The sequence below is a fragment of the Mandrillus leucophaeus genome, unplaced genomic scaffold (genome assembly GCF_000951045.1).
Source record: "Mandrillus leucophaeus isolate KB7577 unplaced genomic scaffold, Mleu.le_1.0 Scaffold1, whole genome shotgun sequence".
Classification (NCBI taxonomy): domain Eukaryota; kingdom Metazoa; phylum Chordata; class Mammalia; order Primates; family Cercopithecidae; genus Mandrillus; species Mandrillus leucophaeus.
The window spans coordinates 16,342,447-16,359,032 of record NW_012098097.1 but is presented as its reverse complement, the minus strand read 5'-3'; the positions used below and the strand labels follow the sequence as shown (position 1 = coordinate 16,359,032).

At 62.2% G+C, this 16,586-nt stretch overlaps 2 protein-coding genes across 6 annotated transcripts in view; one reads left to right on the top strand and one right to left on the bottom strand.

Moving 5' to 3' along the window:
• Positions 1-9,738, top strand: part of CSNK1D (casein kinase 1, delta) — a 39,192-nt gene extending 29,454 nt beyond the window's left edge. Inside the window, exons 10-11 of one of the 3 annotated variants that reach the window (XM_011998526.1) lie at positions 8,619-8,767; positions 9,593-9,738. In XM_011998526.1, the coding sequence (XP_011853916.1) occupies positions 8,619-8,705 (87 nt within the window). In that variant the 3' untranslated portion in view covers positions 8,706-8,767; positions 9,593-9,738. Of the gene's footprint in view, positions 1-2,589; positions 2,654-3,802; positions 5,981-8,618; positions 8,768-9,592 lie in introns of those variants that run through there. The other 2 variants (XM_011998451.1, XM_011998378.1) reach the window with 2 other exon arrangements.
• Positions 9,274-16,278, bottom strand: SLC16A3 (solute carrier family 16 (monocarboxylate transporter), member 3). Of its 3 annotated transcripts, none has more exons than XM_011998627.1 (5): positions 16,151-16,278; positions 12,576-12,824; positions 11,929-12,072; positions 10,903-11,658; positions 9,274-10,059 (listed from the first exon to the last, which is right to left on the bottom strand). In XM_011998627.1, the coding sequence occupies exons 2-5, from the start codon at positions 12,796-12,798 to the stop codon at positions 9,785-9,787; spliced, it is 1,398 nt and encodes a 465-aa protein (XP_011854017.1). In that variant the 5' UTR covers positions 12,799-12,824; positions 16,151-16,278; the 3' UTR covers positions 9,274-9,784. The 3 variants fall into 3 exon arrangements, with proteins under 3 accessions (XP_011854017.1, XP_011854178.1, XP_011854105.1); XM_011998788.1 differs by lacking the exon at positions 16,151-16,278 and adding an exon at positions 13,850-13,937; XM_011998715.1 differs by lacking the exon at positions 16,151-16,278 and adding an exon at positions 12,986-13,054.
• Between the last annotated feature and the right edge of the window lie 308 nt (positions 16,279-16,586).

Genomic DNA, 16,586 nt, shown 5'->3' with positions numbered 1-16,586 from the left:
CGTGGGGGCTTTCTCCTGCTGTTTGAGTGCCCGCTGCCTGCAGCTGTCCCCAGACAGCCAACACCACGCGCCCGCTTGCGTCCCGTTGTGGGTGCCCCTGGCCCAAGGGAACCTTCCTCATTCTTCCTCATTCTTGCTGCTGGCCAGGGATGGAGGCCTGTAGGGACCTCCACGGGCTCCCCGCGCGACCCTCCCTGGTGGCGTGCCCTGCGACAAGGCTTTCCTTCTTTTGACGGCCTCGCCTGTCTTCCCTCGGACGAGAAGTACCCTGTTGCACAGCCGGGGCCTGGCCACGCCCACGCCCACCTCCTCTTCAGCATCCTGCAGCAGCCTCTCCTCTCCTTGCTCTGGCTTCTGTTGTCTTCTGCGTTTGCTAACGTGCTCTTTGAACCAGAACAGCTTTCTCCATATGGATCCATTGTATTTCTTCAGATAGTTTTCTGGGTTGTTCGCCAACAGGGACAGGGTTTGTGGGGCAGGGCCGTGTTTCACCAGCAGGCATCCTGGGGGGTGCCCAGATCCCCCACGGGTCTTCCGGATGAGCAGGAACTCGGTTCAGAAACGCCCTGGAGCCTGGCTCTGGGCTTGTGGGGAGGTGTCTTTTGGGGTCACAGGATGGAGCCAGGCCTGCTGCCGCGAGCGGGGCTGGGTGTAGCTGGCTAGCCAGGAACATGCCGGAGTGGGGAGCACTCTTGACCACCTGCCGTCTTTTAATAAAGTGATTGGGGTTACTGCATATTTCTAATTCACTAATGATATCACTAGAAGTGGATTTCTTGTATGATAACTTCCTCCCAAAGAGACCAAAGATGCAGGATTTTGACTTCGTGGTTATTTGAATTGGGTTCAAGGGGTCTGGGCTGCATCACGAGAGTGGGTCCCTTACCTGCGCACAGCCCTGCTCTCACCTCCAGACACAGAGAGGGTTTAACTGGCTTCTTTCCAGGAGCCTGGCACTTGCGCATCAGTTACCGTGAGCAGGTCCCAGGAGGGTCTGCCCGTGCCCTCGTGTCTTCTTGACGCACGGCTGGCTCTGTAGCCCTGAACCATGGCGCAGCAGCCGACTCTGTAGCCCTGAACCATGGCACAGGAGCCGAGAGTGCTCCCCTTGCTGGGCGCTGGCTGGACCTGGGCCGCCTTGCCGCAGCGCTTGGCCAGCAAAGACTAGGGAAGAGGCCTGAGTGCTTTCTGTTTGTTTGAAAGAAAGTGAAGTGTTTAGTGGTTTGGGATCTTCGAGGGCAGTGAAGCCGTCCTGAGCGGGCTGAGCAGCCACGGCCTGAGTCCAGCTGCCTCTTCTCGGAACACAGCCCTGGTGGCACCTGGGTGTGGCCATCATAGCCACGAGCCCCCGAGGTGGCCGTGAGCAGTGCCTCCTTCCATGGTGAGCTGTGGCAGGAACCCACGGCTGGCTCTTAGGCCCTTGTTTTTCCATGTGAGCAAATACGATGTGGACTCTTAGCAGGGAGGAGTCTCCAGAGAGAGCTGGTTTGGGGGGGTGTTCTTTCTGAAAGAAGCATCTTGGCCTCTGCTCCTGGATACCCTGGGGGGCCTTCTTGAGAGGCATGTTGAGGGCTCCCCACCTCCAGGGCCGGCCCCTCCGTCACCGTCTCACGGGAAGGCTTTGGCTGTGTTCCCTTCCTGCCAGACTCTGCCAGCACCGGCACAGGTGGTGGCTGTGACCGGCGGCCCCCCGTTCTGAATCTCAAGGGTACAGGAGGCTCGAGTGCTCTGAGCGCCTCACCTGCTTGCTCAGGTGAGCTGGAGAGACAGTCACCACGGGCGGTGACTCATCCCCGGCCAGTCTTCCTCCTCCGGCCGTTGCTCTTCCCGGTTCTTTCTGCTCCTCTCAGGAGTCCTTGCGCCCCATGGAGATGGGAGGAGGCAGCAGGAAGGTCTCCCAGGGCTTGCTGGCCATGGCTGGGTGTGGATGGGTGGAGGACCACATGGCAGCCCTGCCTGCAGGTCACAGAGACCCCCATAGTTGTAGGACCCCGCCCCAGCCTGGACTCCACCTGGGTCTGTTCCGTCTTCACCCCCTCTTCTCGGGCTGTTGGTGTTCGGCCAGGGCTCTTTGGCCACGGTAGCCTGGGCCCTAAAGGCCATCTAGTTGCTGAGTCTGTTTGGGGTTACTTTGTGAGAAGAAGGCCTCGTCACTTCAACAGTTGATGACTCGCTTTGATCAACCCCTGTCCAGGACTAGGCCTAAGCCCTGTTGTCATAGCGGCGAGGACGTGCGTCTCCGCTGCCTGCAGGCTGCGCCCTGAGACCCAGTTGTGGGGCCGCCCAGTACCTGCCATCTCGCTGGGAGTCAGGTTTCCTTAGTGCTTGAGAAGACTCAGGAGGGCCTGTCCCGTGCCCTCATTGGCCTTAAGAGCAAGTGATTCCAGAAGTGGAGTGGGCGCCACTCCTATCCAGAGGCCCGTCCTGAGAGGCAAGTGAGGCTGTGCGCCGTGCCTGGGCTCACCCAGGCGGCATCCGTCGGTCTGTGGACCTGGTTGAGGCAAGGACGCCCATCTGGACATGGGGCCGACACAGGTAGTCAGGGGGCCGGCGGGACGCTTACCAACAGCTGTCTTTTCCCCACCTCAGAATAGCATTCCTTTCGAACACCACGGCAAGTAGCTGCTCGTCTCCCATCGGAAGGCAGCACTGGGTGAGTGTGCGCGCGGCGGGCGCCAGGCAGCAGTGCCAAGTGGGTGGGAGCCACCATGCCCCGCCCGTGGGAGCTTGCAGGTGGGCTGGGCTTGCATGCCAGGTGCTGGAGGTAGAGTGAGGCTTCTTCTGCTCTGTTCTTCTTGGGTGCAGAGCGGCGGCAGTCCGCTGTCCAGTCTTGGGGGGAGGCTGTCCACAGAGAGCCTTGGAACAGAGTGAGCCCAGGAAACCATCCTGTTGGCCTGTGGCCTCCCCGTGACTGCGTTCTGTGTGCCGTTGCTCCCCTCCTGTCCTGGGCGCCCACCCGTGGGGCAGGAGCAGCAAGGCGGGTGCCCTGAGCACTTGAGTTGCCTTGTCTAGGGTGGGCCGTGCCTGGAGGGCGTCTGTGTCCTGCTCAGCTGAGTGGCTCCACGCTTGTGTTGGGGGCTCCTAAGCTCTTGCCGCGCCACACTCCTGGCGGTCTCTGCCATGCCGGCTTTTCTAGTCGCCTCTCTCTTCCTGTCTCATTTATCTCTGTCCTTGTTTTGTGTTTCTTTTCACACTTGGTCTCTGCCCAGCCGTCTTGTCCACGCAGCTTCGTCTGTATTAACTCCTCCAGCTGCAGCCCACTCACTCCCCGCCGTCGGTGCATGGCCGGCGTCCACGCTGTGCTCCTTCCTTGGCGGCCACGCGCGCTCGGCAGCTCCTTCCAGCAGGGGCTTGCGCTTCTGTCGGGTCCGTGCCGCTGGGAGACCTGCTGCAGTTTTCACACTGTGCACACTCTGGAAATGTGTTGACAGGAACTGCTTTTCACGTCTTCCCCGAGAGGGGTACCCGTTTTCAAACACCAGGTTCCTTTCCAGGAAGGGAGGCAGGAGCACCCATCTCCGCTCCACTCTGATCCTCCGACCGTGCCGAGCTCGGCTCTGCGGGCACCTTGCTTGCATGCCTCTTCCTCCTTCCCGTCTTCCTGTCACTCGTTCTGCTGAGCACGTGTCCCGGCCACAGAGGCCCCTGTGCGTGGCGAGGGACGCAGGCGTCTAGACTGGGGCTAGGTAGTGGCAGTGCGTCCCCTCCCTGCCCAGCACCGTCACCGTGGTATCTGTGCCCTGGTGCCTGACCAGCTCCCCCGGCCCCATGCTGACCTTCTCCTGTGCTTTGGCTCCGACAGATTCCTGGTCGGGTGGCTTCCAGTGGTCTTCAGTCTGTCGTGCACCGATGAGAACTCTCCTTATTGCTGTGAAGGGCAGACAATGCATGGCTGATCTACTCTGTTACCAATGGCTTTACTAGTGACGCGTCCCCCGGTCTAGGATCGAAATGTTAACACCGGGAGCTCTCCAGGCCACTCACCCAGCGACGCTCATGGGGGAAACAGACTAAACGGACAGACTCCAAGAGCTGCCACCGCTGGGGCTGCACTGCGGCCCTCCACGTGAACTCGGTTGTAACGGGGCTGGGAAGAAAAGCAGAGAGAGAATTGCAGAGAGTCAGACTCCCTTTCCAGGGCCTCAGCTCCCTCCAGTGGTGGCCGCCCTGTACTCCCTGACGATTCCACTGTAACTACCAATCTTCTACTTGGTTAAGACAGTTTTGTATCATTTTGCTAAAAATTACTGGCTTAAATCTGTGTAAAGAAAATCTGTCTTTTTATTGTTTCTTTTTTGTCTGTTTTTGCGGTTTTACAAAAAAATGTTGACTCTAAGGAATTCTGAGACAGGCTGGATTGGAGTTTGTGTATGAGGTGGAGTCGGGCAGGGAGAGGGTGCAGGCAGATCTCAAGGGTGTGTGTTGTGTTTGTTTTGCAGTGTTTTGTTGTCCACTTTGGAGAGGAGATTTCTCAGCAGAAGTCTGTGGTGTGTGTGCGTGCCTGTGTGTGGTGGGACCTCTTCAACCTGATTTTGGCGTCTCACCTTCCCTCCTCCTGTAATTGAAATGCCTGCTGTCGGGCACTCTTGAGGCCCTTGGAGAGCAGTTAGGGACCCGCAGGCTGCCGCGGAGCAGGGGTGCGCGGTGGGTGTTACCAGGCAAAGCGCTGTGCTCTTCTTCCCCAGGAGGTGGGCAGGCAGCTGAGAACCTGGAAGCAGAGGCTTTGAGACCCTAGCAGGACAATTGGGAGTCCCAGGATTAAAGGTGGAAGATGTGTTTCTGGTCCCTTGGGAGAGGATTGTGAACCGAGAGGTGTGTGGTTACTGCAGTGTTTGTTGCCTTTGCTGCCTTTGCACTCGGTACGTTTTCTCAACACTCAGTGCTCCTGGGCAGATTGGCAGTCGATCTGTGTGAATGCCCGTGCTCAAAACCAGGAGCAGGGCTGTCCTTGCCAGGTGCCAAGACTAGCTCAGAAAAGCCGGCAGGCCAGAAGGACCCACCCCGAGGTGCCAAGGAGCAGGTGACTCTCCCAACCTTACCCAGAACCTTCACGCCCAGGAAGTAGGGTCTGCGCTGTGTGACCTTCTGTTGGGCGCGTGTCTCTTGGTCAGAAGTGAAGCAGCGTGCGTGGCGCCGAGTCCCACCAGAAGGCAGGCGGCCTCCGTGAGCTGGTGCTGCCCCAGGCTCCACGCTGCTGTGCCCTGAGGTTCCCAGGATGCCTTCTCGCCTCTCACTCCGCAGCAGTTGGCCAGTAGCCAGTGGCCGTGTGCTCCCACCCCCGATGCGCAGTGCAGTCTGTGTTCGTGGGCACTTCTCCTGGACCCCATCACGATGGACAATGTTCCCTTTGGACTCTAGGACCCTGAAGGTGTGCACCTGGGTTCTTCCCTCTCCTCCCCAGAGATGCCCGGACACCGTAACTGGCTGGCGTCCTGGAACACAGTCGTTCACCCTCCCGGCTGGCTGGCTGGCTGGCTGAGCCCATGGGTGCTTTCTGAATCCTAGGCTGGTTACTGTGTAAGCATTTTGGAGTGTGGGGCCTTGAGCGGGTGGGAGCTGTGTGTCGAAGTACAGAGGGAGGTCGGGGTGGGTCAGAGCCAAGTTAGAGATTTTCTTTGTTGCCGGACGCCTTCCTGAAGGTGGACGTCCCCGACCCGGAGAGACGTTGCGGCTGTGGCCTGAAGTGGCGCAAGCTGGCTTTGTAAATACCCGTGGTCCTGATGTAGCGCCAGAACGTTTGTGCGAGGCAGCTCTGTGCCCGGGTTCCAGCCTGAGCCTTGCCGGGTTGCGTCTTCGGAGTGTGCTTGTGACAGTCCTTGCCCAGTATCTAGTCCCCGTCGCCCCGTGCAGGAAACGTAGGTAGGACGTTGTGTCAGCTGTGCACTGGCGGCCAGTCTCCAAGCTGTGCGTTTGTATCGCCACTGTATTTGTGTACTTTAACAATTGTGTAAATAATAAATTCATAATGACTTCTACCTTTCTTCCCTCCCCTTTCCATGTGGTCTTTATTTCATCAGCTGGAGAGTTTTCGATGCATTGAGGTGAACTATGTGAAAATACTTTTTTGAGACGACTGTTCGTTCTTTCTCAGTCTGTGGGTGTCTGGGAGCTGGCAGAGCAGGAGGAGAGCTGTGCCCTGGGCCTCCTGCCGGGCAGGGAGGGGTGGCGACTGCTCCTCGCCGTGCTGCCCCCTTGGGCTCTGGTGTGCACACGGAAGTCCACTCATGTTCTGTGTGATGGTTCTGGAGAGCCCCTGCCCTCTGAGGTGGCGCCGGCAGCGGCACTCCAGCCGCCTGGGGTGAGCGCGTGTCCATTCCCACTGCCATAGGGCTGCAGTGCTCAGGGCTTCCCCTGTCACTTGAGCTGTTGAAGCCCAGGAGCTGCCCCGATGGCCCTGCACAGGAACAAGGATGCGGTTCCTCTCTGCCCGCCTCGGAGCACACAGCAGTGGCCCCTATCCAAGGCCTTCGGGGGCTGTCGGGCTGCCGGAGCAGGGAGGTCCGCACCTACTCCTGACCTGTGCTCGTGTGTGGGTGAGCTCAGCCAGGCTAGGCCGCCTCCCCTCCAACTCCCCTCCCGCCCCTACCTCCACCCCACACTCTCCACTCCAGGCCACTCCTTTGGTCCTTGGCCACAGCCACGCCAGCAGGGTCACACTGCCTAAGATGAGGATGTTTTGGTTTGTAGTGAAAGCATAAAGACTTCGGGTCGCTTGCGTGGAGGTTGCTCGAACTAAGAATGGTGTAGCTTTCTGAGCCCCACGTGGGTGTGTGCTGAGGGGGCTCCGGGGCTGTCCCGCCGACTCTGCCTGTGACGCACTCCGCCCTGACCCTGGGGAGGCCTGTGGCCTGGAGCTCTGCCAGCCCCTCCTCCGCAGACTTTGCCGTCTCCCAGGGCCTTTCCCGTCTCCAGGCCGCCTCACATGGTTCCCTCTTGCTGCCCCAGACCGAGACGGTGTGTGGGGCCTCACTGTGGCTGTGGGTGAGGCTCAGCCCCTGCCCTGTTCACCGGCCCCAACCGGAAAATGGCAAGACCCAAGTTCCAGTTCCTGCCTGACCTTCCCCAGGCCCGCAGCCTCCCTCCTGGGGTTCCCTGCCTTGAGAGGGAGCAGGGGCTGCACGTCCTCAGGGCCTGCTGGGTGGCGGCTCTGCATCTCACCTGTGAGGGCCTGAGCGGACAGGGTTAGAGAGCTTGTTCTCTGTGCCTGAGTCTGGCTGGGTCTGTGTCCTCAGACGTGGTTTAGAGGGGAAGAGCAGGCCTTCCAGGTACTGGGCAGCGCCTCCCGGGAGCTTCACCACAGACCCCTTGGAAGGCCCAGGGATGGCAGCATCTGGAGCCACCAGGTCCTTTCTGGGTTCCCTGCGCCTCCCCCACCACCTCCCCCAGCACGGGCCCTGCACACATCTGTTCCAGGGCTGTTCTCTGGGAAAGCCCAGGCCAGGTGAACACCTCCCTCCTCCCTCTGATGTGGGATCGTGTGAAGAAGTCTGTGTGCCCTCTGCCCCCCGCCCTGCCCCGCCCCGCCCCACGTAGCAGTGGGTTCTGGATGGATGTGCCTCTGGTCAGGGGATCTTCACAACATGGTAGACCTGAACCACTTTTGGCCCCAGAATCTGTCACCGGGGTTGGGGGCTAGCTCTGTGCAGCCCACACACCAGATCTCTGCGCCCAGCTTCCTCCAGCAGGTCCCGGGCTTCCCTTCCCTTCACTCCTGCCTGTTGTGTCAGAGCAGACCCGCTGCCCCATGGCTTCTCACCTATAAAGACACCAGCTGAAGGAGGGGGTGGTAGAACTCAACACCCACTCCGCGGCACAGGGACCCCAGCCCCCAGTCGTCCCGTACGCCCAGCCACGCATGGCCGCCTTCCCCAGGGACCCCAGCCCCCAGACGTCCCGTGCCCCCAGCCACGCATGGCCGCCTTCCCACATCGGGAGCACTCCTGAATCACTGAGCAGGGCCCCTCAGGCGTGTCTGTCTAGGAGCAGCACTGCCTGGCCACTTTGTGTTGGGCCTCTGCTGTGTGCTGTGGGTGTGGGGACCAGAGTGGGGCAGATGAGGGGCGACAGTTGAGCTGGAGGGGCCTGCTTCCTGCCTAGGGGAGGGTGAGGGCCTGAGATACCTGGAAACAGAGGGTTCCAGGAGCGAGCACCCCCCACCCGGCCCATGACCTCCCTGCCAGTGCCTCTGTAAGCCCAGGTCACTCCTGAGGCCAGCAGAACCAGGCACAGCCAGGTCCAGAGGCAGCAACCCCTGGGTCTGAGCAGGGGCCCTGATGTGGGGGTGCCGGCCGGGGAAGGCCATGTGTCTTCTGAGGCCCAGGCTGCCTGCTTCCCACCACCTTGCCTGCTCCCACCTCCTCGTCCTTCTCCCTTCAGCTGCTGGGTGGGGCTAGTGGACTCTGTTGAGACACATGGGCCTGGCTGTGCAGAGGTGGACCTTGATCCCTGCAGCTGCTGGCATTGCCCGCCAGCCTGAGCCCTGCTAGAGGCCTCCACAGCCCTGCGGCTGCAGGCAGGAGCCTGGGCTGAGAGAGCTCCAGCCCAGCTGGGGCAAGGCAAGGGGCAGATGGGGGCACCTGGAGCTGAGATGTGCGCTTTTCGCTTGCTTTTCATTGCAGAGGAGCAGGGACATGGCATCTCTCCGGCTGCACGCAGCCCGCCAGGGCACCCGCTGCCGTCCCCAGCGCCCACGACGCACCTACTGAGGGCCCCGGCGGCCTCTGACCGGGCTCCCAGCCACGCAGGCCACTGCTGGCCACGAGGGCAGGTGGGTGTTAGGTGCCCAGGACAAGCCCAAGTGCTGGACTGGGCTGGATGGAGGACAGGGCACAAAGACCAGCCCTGGGCACCAGCCACACTGTGCACACTGCCAGCCACACTGTGCGCACTGCCGGCCACACTGTGCGCACTGCCAGCCACACTGTGCACAGTGCACCAGCCACACTGTGCGCACTGCCAGCCAGAGGGGCGAAGAAGGGAAGGCAGGAGAGTCCTGTTTCTTAAACATAGCAGTGAATCAAGTGGCCTGTTCCACCTCAGCTCCCATATAACCACCACTTAGGGGCTCCCAGGGAACGTTTCAGAGACCACCCTGGCACAAGCGGCCTCCAGGCACCCGCCCCACACCCCCCTCCACGCAGTGCCTGCCCCTGCCACGAATGCTGTGCTGCTGCAGGGAAAGCTGGTGAGGACAGAGCCACTGTAGGAACAGCCAGGCTACCAGCAGATGTGAGATTTGGGACACAGAGGCCACATGGCAAAACCACACAGTCCTAGGAAACCATTGTCCTGACGCTCCACCCACATCCAGGTTTATTTCCACCTTCCAGGGGTGGAAGGAGCTGTCCCCAAGACACTAGAGGGTGGGCACAGGCCCCATGTGAGAGTCCAGGGTAGGACAGGCTGGAGAGGGCCCCACGCAGCACCTGCCCTGCCAGCCTGTCCGCAGCCCACCCTCCCATTAAAGTCACGTTGTCTTGCAGTGCGGGTTTCTAGGTCCTTGAGCATAGCAGTGGCCGCAGGCTGCTTGGGACCAGCAGGCGGGGCCCCTGGTGAGGATGCCTTGTAACCTTGTGGCTTGGTTTCACCACAGATCCACTCTGGAATGACATGGTTCCCACCCCGCCACCTTCCCCCGCAAAACACTGATCAGGCGACGATCCGCTGGGCCGGCAGCCGGAGCCCAGCCATGGCCCTGCCTGAGCCAGTCCAGTTTGTAAAATAAATAGCAAGCGTTGCCGGCTTCTGTACCTCCTCCCTGTGCCTGCCGGCCCCGCCCAGCCACTCAGACACTCGTTTCCGGGGTGTGAATCACCTCCCCGTTTTTCTCAGGCTCAGCCTTCAGGAAATGCTCCACCTCCCGCAAGTCCACCCCCGAGTCTGCAGGAGGTTTGTGGAGCTTCTCCTCCTCCGCGGCCGCCACCTCGGGCTGTGGCTCCTTGGGCTTCTTCCTAATGCAGAAGAAGTTGCCCAGCAGCAGAATCAGGGAGGAGGTGAGCACCTCGGCCCCCGCCAGGATGAACACGTACTTGTAGACGTGGGTCGCATCCAGGAGCTTACCTGTGGGAAGACCCCTTTAGTCCCAGCTGCTTCTGCGGGCTGCCCCCAGGGCCCAGAGCTCCCCCAAGCCTGTGACTCTGCGTCTCAGCACACACGGGTCGCCCTGTCTGCCTCTGAGTTCGTGGGGCTGGGAGGTGTCCTCTCCCTCCATGTGTTCCAGCTGGGGGCATCCTCCCTCCTCAGCCTCTTCTCCCTCCTCCCCAGGGGAACGAAGACTTAAGAGGCTAAAAATAGCAGTGGCTTTGCGGAGAGTTTGGGCTTTGGTTGGTGGCAGGAGTCAGGCTGGTCCCCACCGAGTTCCCCTGAGGCTTCCAGTGGGCAGCCCCAGAATCCCTGCTGAGTCCGGCACCAGCTCTGTGTCCTGGCCACCGCGGACTCCAAGACACGAGTCTGGGGGTGAGACCTTGGCCCTCCCCAAGCCCAGGACCCCCTCGCCAGGCAGCCAGAGCCTGGGCAAGGCTGCTCCAGTCAAACCTAATTTCCCTCACGTGTTAGCTCAGTCAGCCTTCAAAAAGGAGGCCCCAAAATACAAAAACTGGCTGTGGGGTTGCCCGGAGCTGCCACGTGGTGCCCATGTAGAGCCTGGAGGAGCTGCCCACCCCACGGATCCAGCCCCTAGCTGCCTTGTCTATCTGGGGTGCACTGTGCCAGACCGAGCCCCCCACTCCTAACGGAGACCCACTGGCCCCAGCACAATCAGGGTCGGTTCAGCACAGTGCACCCCCTTCAGCTCTGAGTCCCACAATGCCAACAGCTGCCTAGGGGTGTGCATCCCTGCCTCGCAAAGTGGGCATCTGATGGGAAGGGCAGACGTGGGGAACTGCCTGGGGGCGCAGCGCTCACCTCCTGATGGGGGCCCGATGAGTACGGCCACCGCCTCCATCAGCAGCACCAGGCCGATGGCGCTGGAGAACTTGTGGGTGCCCACGATGGCCATGAGCACCTCGAACTGCAGGGCCCCCACCATGCCGTAGGAGATGCCGAAGAAGATGCAGAAGACCACCAGGCCGCCGTAGTCGCCGGCCGTGGAGCCCGCCAGGTCCGCGAGGCCGTTGAAGAACATGGAGAAGCTGAAGAGGTAGACGGAGTAGGGCCGCACCTTCCCAAGCCCCGCCACAAAGCCCGCAGCCGGCCGCGCGAAGATGTCAATGAAGCCCAGGACAGTGAGCAGGAAGGCGGCCTTGGTGTCCGGCACGCCCAGGTCCTTGGCGTAGCTCACCACGAACACGGGCGGGATGAAGAGCCCCAGCACCATGACCGAGGCGGCCACCGCGTACAGCACGAAGCCGCGGTCCCGGAAGACGCTCAGGTCTAGCAGGCGCCGGGAGGATCGTGGCGGCCCCGAGCCCGGCTGGGCCGCAGCCACCAGGGGCCTCATGAGTGCGGCGCACACGCAGCAGTTGAGCAGCAGGCCGCCCAGGATGAGGAAGCCGCCCCGCCAGCCGTAGCGGTCCTGCAGCAGCTGCCCCAGCGGGCTCAGGGCACACAGGAAGACGGGGCTGCCTGCTGCCGCCAGCCCGTTGGCCATGGGGCGCCGCTTGCTGAAGTAGCGGTTCAGCATGATGAGCGAGGGCTGGAAGTTGAGCGCCAAACCCAACCCTGGAGGAAAGGGAATGTGGTGAGAGCCCCCACAAGGCTGCCCCCAAAGCCCAAGACCCGCGTCTCTACCCCCAGGTTCCCACGGGCTCGGGCTCCCAGTGTGCAGAGCCCCTGCCACCCACACACGCGAGAGGGGGACAACGAGGTGGGGCCGGGACATCCCGCAGCCACCCGTCCTGCTGTCCTCCAGAGGCGGCCTGGACCCAGGAGCAGAAGTGCACGGCCCGCCCCCCTCCCAGCACCTGCGGCCCACCGGCCAGCCCCACTCACCAGTGATGACCCCAGTGGTGAGGTAGACCTGGATGATGCTCCGGCAAAAGGACGCAGCCACCATGCCCAGGGACGCAAAGAGGCCCCCCACAAGCATGACGGGCCGGCAGCCAAAGCGGTTCACGCACACACTGCAGAGTGGGCCTGAGGAGGGCGGCAGCTGAGAGGGGCTGGGCCTGCAGCCAGCTCTGCCCCCGCCAGCCCACCGAGCTCCCAGTCTGCAGCCAGCCTCCCCTTCCCACGCCACCCCTCCCTCCGCGGGGCACTGGGGCACGCTGGGGGCCAGTCCCAGAGCGCAGGGCAGAGTGACAGGCGAGTGCCACCTGCTGGGCTCCGTGGTCCCTGCAGCGCAGGAACAGCCATCTTTTCAGGAACGGCTCTGGGCAGCCCTGTCCTCTGGGACTGTCTATAAATACAGCCGACCCGTTTGGACAGGGGCCAGGATGGACTTCGCACCCTGCCTGGGTTGGCCCTGTGGAGAACATGTTGCTGCCCAGCAGGATCCCGGCCCCAAGGGCTTCCCTCCAGGGTTCCTGGGGAGCGGGCAGAAGGCCCTGTTGCCGAGCCTGGCCACACGCGGGCTCCTGCGCCTGGCAGGATCTGCCAGCAGAGCCCCGGACGGGGGCCCGGTGTGAGGCCGCCCTCACCTGTCCCGTAGAGCATGGCCAGCAGGATGGAGGAGATCCAGGCTGTGTCACTGTAGCCGATCCCAAACTCCCGCATGAGCTCCTTGAAGAAGACGCTGACGGCCTTGGGGAAGGCGTAGGAGAAGCCGGTGATGACGAAGCAGCCGAAGAGCACGGCCCAGCCCCAGCCACCGTCGGGGGCCTTGACGCCTGTGGGGCCCTCGTCCACCACGGCCCCTCCCATGGCCGAGAGGGTCGGTTCCGCCTCACCTGAGAGAGAACGCAGGCTGACTCAGGCTGCCCGGGTGACCATCCCAGCTGCAGTCCGTCGGGGAGCAACACGAGCTGGGTGGCACACACGCCTGGGCTGGATGGCCCCGCAGCTCGGCTGAGGGGCAGCTGCCCAGCGCCCGCACTTGTGGCCCCCTGACCTGGTGCTTGGTGGAGGCAGGAGGATGTGGAGGGAGGCTAGCAGCTGGGGGTCCCACTCCCTCTGCACTGCTTCCTGCACTTACACAGCTGGCTCTAAAGGGCAGTGGCTTTTTTGGGCTCGGCCAGGACTCAGATTACCTCCTGGGAGGAGCAGCCCCCGGCAGGAACATGGGCCTGGCCGTCATTTCTGTCCTGGCTCACTCTGGCTGACCCGTGCTGGGCAGGGCCACACACCATGATTCTGGCAACAGCCTGCACCTCCGGTCCCCAGCACTGAGCTCGCCCCGGGGCCTCAGGGGTGGCGTCCGCCAGGTCTCTCCCTGTCTAAATCTAGATGGAGCGTGCCTTGCTCTGGCTCTCCTGCCCCCAAGGGCCCACTTTGGCTTCAGTGGAGCCCGCCAGGAGCTTGCACAAGAGGCGGCGGGCAGTCGCTGGCAGTGAGGGGCTGGGCATCAGGCTGGAGCAGGCAGTTGGAAGCACAGGGGCTGCCGTATTAGAGTGGGTGGGGTGGGGAAGGGGGGGCACAGCTGGCCCCTTATCCCTGGATGCCCCCTTGCCTCCCACCAGCCCTTTTGTTCAGCAACTCCTCCAGTGAGAAGAGACTCACCCCACCTGTGCCTGGAGTGACCCACAGGCTGCAGCCTAAAATCAGGAGGGTCTGGAGCCTCCTGGGGAGGGGAGGGGTTGGGGAGGCTCCCATCCAGCCCACCAGAGCAAACCACGCCAGCCCCCACGATGTCTGAAGCTGGTGTCCCTTTTGTAAACTCCAGGAGCTCAGCTCGTTTGAGTCAAGTTGGAACCCGAGGCCAGACTTCCATCTTCATGCCCCACCCCACCCAGAAGTCACCTTGTCCTCTCCTTACCAGGGAGCTGCAACCTGAGACCTTGGGTGGTCTGGTCCAGCCGGCTCAGCTTCTCCAGACTGCTGTGAACCAGCGCCCTGGGAGGCAGCAGCAGGCCTGCTGTGCAAGCTCCACGCAATCTGTGGGGCTCCACCCCCGCCCCCTTTCCTTGGGTTCCTCCTGCAAGTGTGTCCACAGACCCCATCCTGGTGGGTCCTCCGTGACGGCCCAACTTTGCCTCTAAGGCAAACACGTAACTAGAGGCAGGACCCGCACAAGGGCAAGGACCTTTGCTGGGAGAGTCTGAGGGGTTCCGCGCGTGGCTCCTCACTCCTTCCGAACCCTCCCCACATCCAGCCTGCCTGACCATCCCCACCACAGGTGCTGTGCCTCCTGGAGTCCCTGCCTTAGAGGTCCGAGGATGGTTTGTAAGGGCTTCGTAAGTGTTCCACGAAGTCACTGTTACTGGGAAATGCCGCTTGACGAGGGGACCCAGGAGCCAGCTGTGGCTGGCTGGATGATGATGAGGCAGATGCGGTCCACTGGAGCAGAACAGACCTCCGCCACAGGGCCAGAGGTCCACTCACCAACCTGTACTGGCTTCCCTGGGGCCAAGGCCTCGGGACCATTTCTGGGAAACCCGGGAGCAGCTTTTGCTTCTGCATCTGGACACCGGATGCCCCCACCACAGTGCCTGGGACAGGACAGAGGAGCACTGTCGCACCTCCCCAGGACACACCACTTCAGGACATGCTGTCTGGGGTCAACTAAGCAGCAGAGTAGGTCCTGCTCATACTGGTATTAAGTTTAAAAGTTTCCTAAGATGACAGTATACAGCAGGGTAACTACAAGATATTAAAAATACATGCACTTGAGGAATGAAACTGGGAAAGGATGCAGACTGCGGGTCATGGGGGAGACTGGAGGGGTTGACGGCCTCAGGGCCCCAGCTTGTTTGGGGTTGCAGGTTGGCACTTTTTAAAATAAACAGGCCATGCAAGGCCAAGGAAGGAAATATACAAGAGAGAGAACAGCCGGATTTCGCGAACCCCAGGCTCCCCCTCCAAAACACAAAGAGGCACCAGGGCCTCTGAGTCTCCTTGGCTGCACCAGTTGGGGCGGGGGACGCAGGCAAACCCAGCATCTGAAGCTTGCCAGGGTCCTCAGGAGACAGACCAGGGCTCGCGGGGAGGCAGGGGACGGGGGCCACCCTCAGGAGACTCGGCGCCCCTGAACTAGAGTCAAGGAGGGCTGGCAGAGGGTTGGGGCAGTGCCAGGACTCACTGGCCAGGAGGGCACAGCATGTTCTGAGACCTGAGGTGCTTGTGGCTTCCACGTGAAGCTCACGTGGGGAGGGCCATTTTCTGTGTCAAGATGAGGCATTTGGACAAGCCCCCAGACCACAGCCTGGCACCATCGTCTGTCCTCACCCAGCCTGGGGTGCCAGCCATGCTGAAATGGCTCCAGGAGTTCCCACTCCAGCCTGGTGTCCAGGGGCTGACTTGGAGCCAGCTGTCTGCCCACATGGCTTGGGGCAGGGGATTCCACAGGAGGCGGAGTACGGGGAAGGGGCACGAAATAACGGCGCAAACAACCCATTTCCCAGGGTAACCCCAGCACTGCGATGGGCCAAGGTACAGGTCTCCTGGTGTTCTGAGGACCACCCTGGGGCTGTCCTGCCTGGAGCACACGCCACAGTCACCAAGCATTGGCCTCTCCGTGGGCAAACGCCATAGGCTGGCCTTCCCCTGACATTTACTGCCCCCCCCCGCCCCCCAGGAAGCGTGCCAACCCGCCCAGAAATAACCTGGCCTCTGGGATGAGAAAGCTGATCTCCCAGGTGGGGGCTGCCAGAGAGCGGGTCCCCCAAAGACTCCACGACCCCAGGCTGCTGGAAGCTGAGCAGGAGGCCTGGGGCAGGGGTGGGTGGAGCCCTTGCAGGAGACCCTGCATCCCACAGCCGTGTGCCCTCCCAAGCCAGGGGCTGCTGGCAGCAGTTCCCTCAAGGGTGCAGGGCACAGGGGTCTGTAAGGACCCCTGGCTTTAGGCCAGGACTCAACCATGAAGCCCTCAGGACCTGGGTGCCTGCCAGTCAGACCCCTGCACTGCCCCGTCACAGGCTTGGAACGCCATGCCAGGTGGCTCGAAATGCCGACCTGCAGAGCCAATGTGGACTCACGCACAGAGGGTCCGGAACCCGACCCCTGCTGCCCAAGCCTGCTCCTCCTGGGCCTCTCTCCAGTAACCTCGCTGACCTCCTTGGGGGGCACTGGGCAGCCTGGCATGCTTCCCCTCAGGCGTCTGGACCTGCAAACCCCTCACCCGCCTAGGTCCTCAGGTTTATGCGCAGCGCCGCCGCCTCGCTGAGGCCTCCACTGGACTGTCAGCCCGTTCCCTGGGTCCGTGCAGTGGCCTGAGCCCCGGGCCCGAGGTCTGTTACCTAAATGACTCCAGCCCTTGAAGGATGGGCCTTGGCCCTGCCTTTGTGGCCCAGGCAGGAGGCGGAGCAGGAAAAGGGCAATTCCTTTCCTTCCTGGATCCAAGGGAGCTGCCTGAGGACCAAGGAAGCGGCCCCTCTGTGGCTAGCGCCTGGCTGCTAAGGGGTGCTGAGGGCGGGAGGGCTCCGCACCCGGGGAGGGGCCTCGCTGAGTTCCCTTCTTCCCCCGCCGTCCCTGTTGTGCAAACAAGGAAGGAGCAGTGAGTAACCCCCGGCAGCCCCGCCCCGGCCGCCTGCAAAGGTGTCCGGGCCGAGCTGGCA

Bases quoted from the DNA above. Each gene is read 5' to 3' on its own strand.
- SLC16A3 (XM_011998627.1), bottom strand. From the start codon at position 12,798: ATGGGAGGGGCCGTGGTGGACGAGGGCCCCACAGGCGTCAAGGCCCCC. The intron at 12,073-12,575 runs GTGAGGGCGGCC...CGCCCTCCTCAG, and splicing joins GGCCATGCTCTACGGGACAG to GCCCACTCTGCAGTGTGTGC. The intron at 10,060-10,902 runs GTGAGCGCTGCG...GTCTTCCCACAG, and splicing joins CATCGGGCCCCCATCAGGAG to GTAAGCTCCTGGATGCGACC.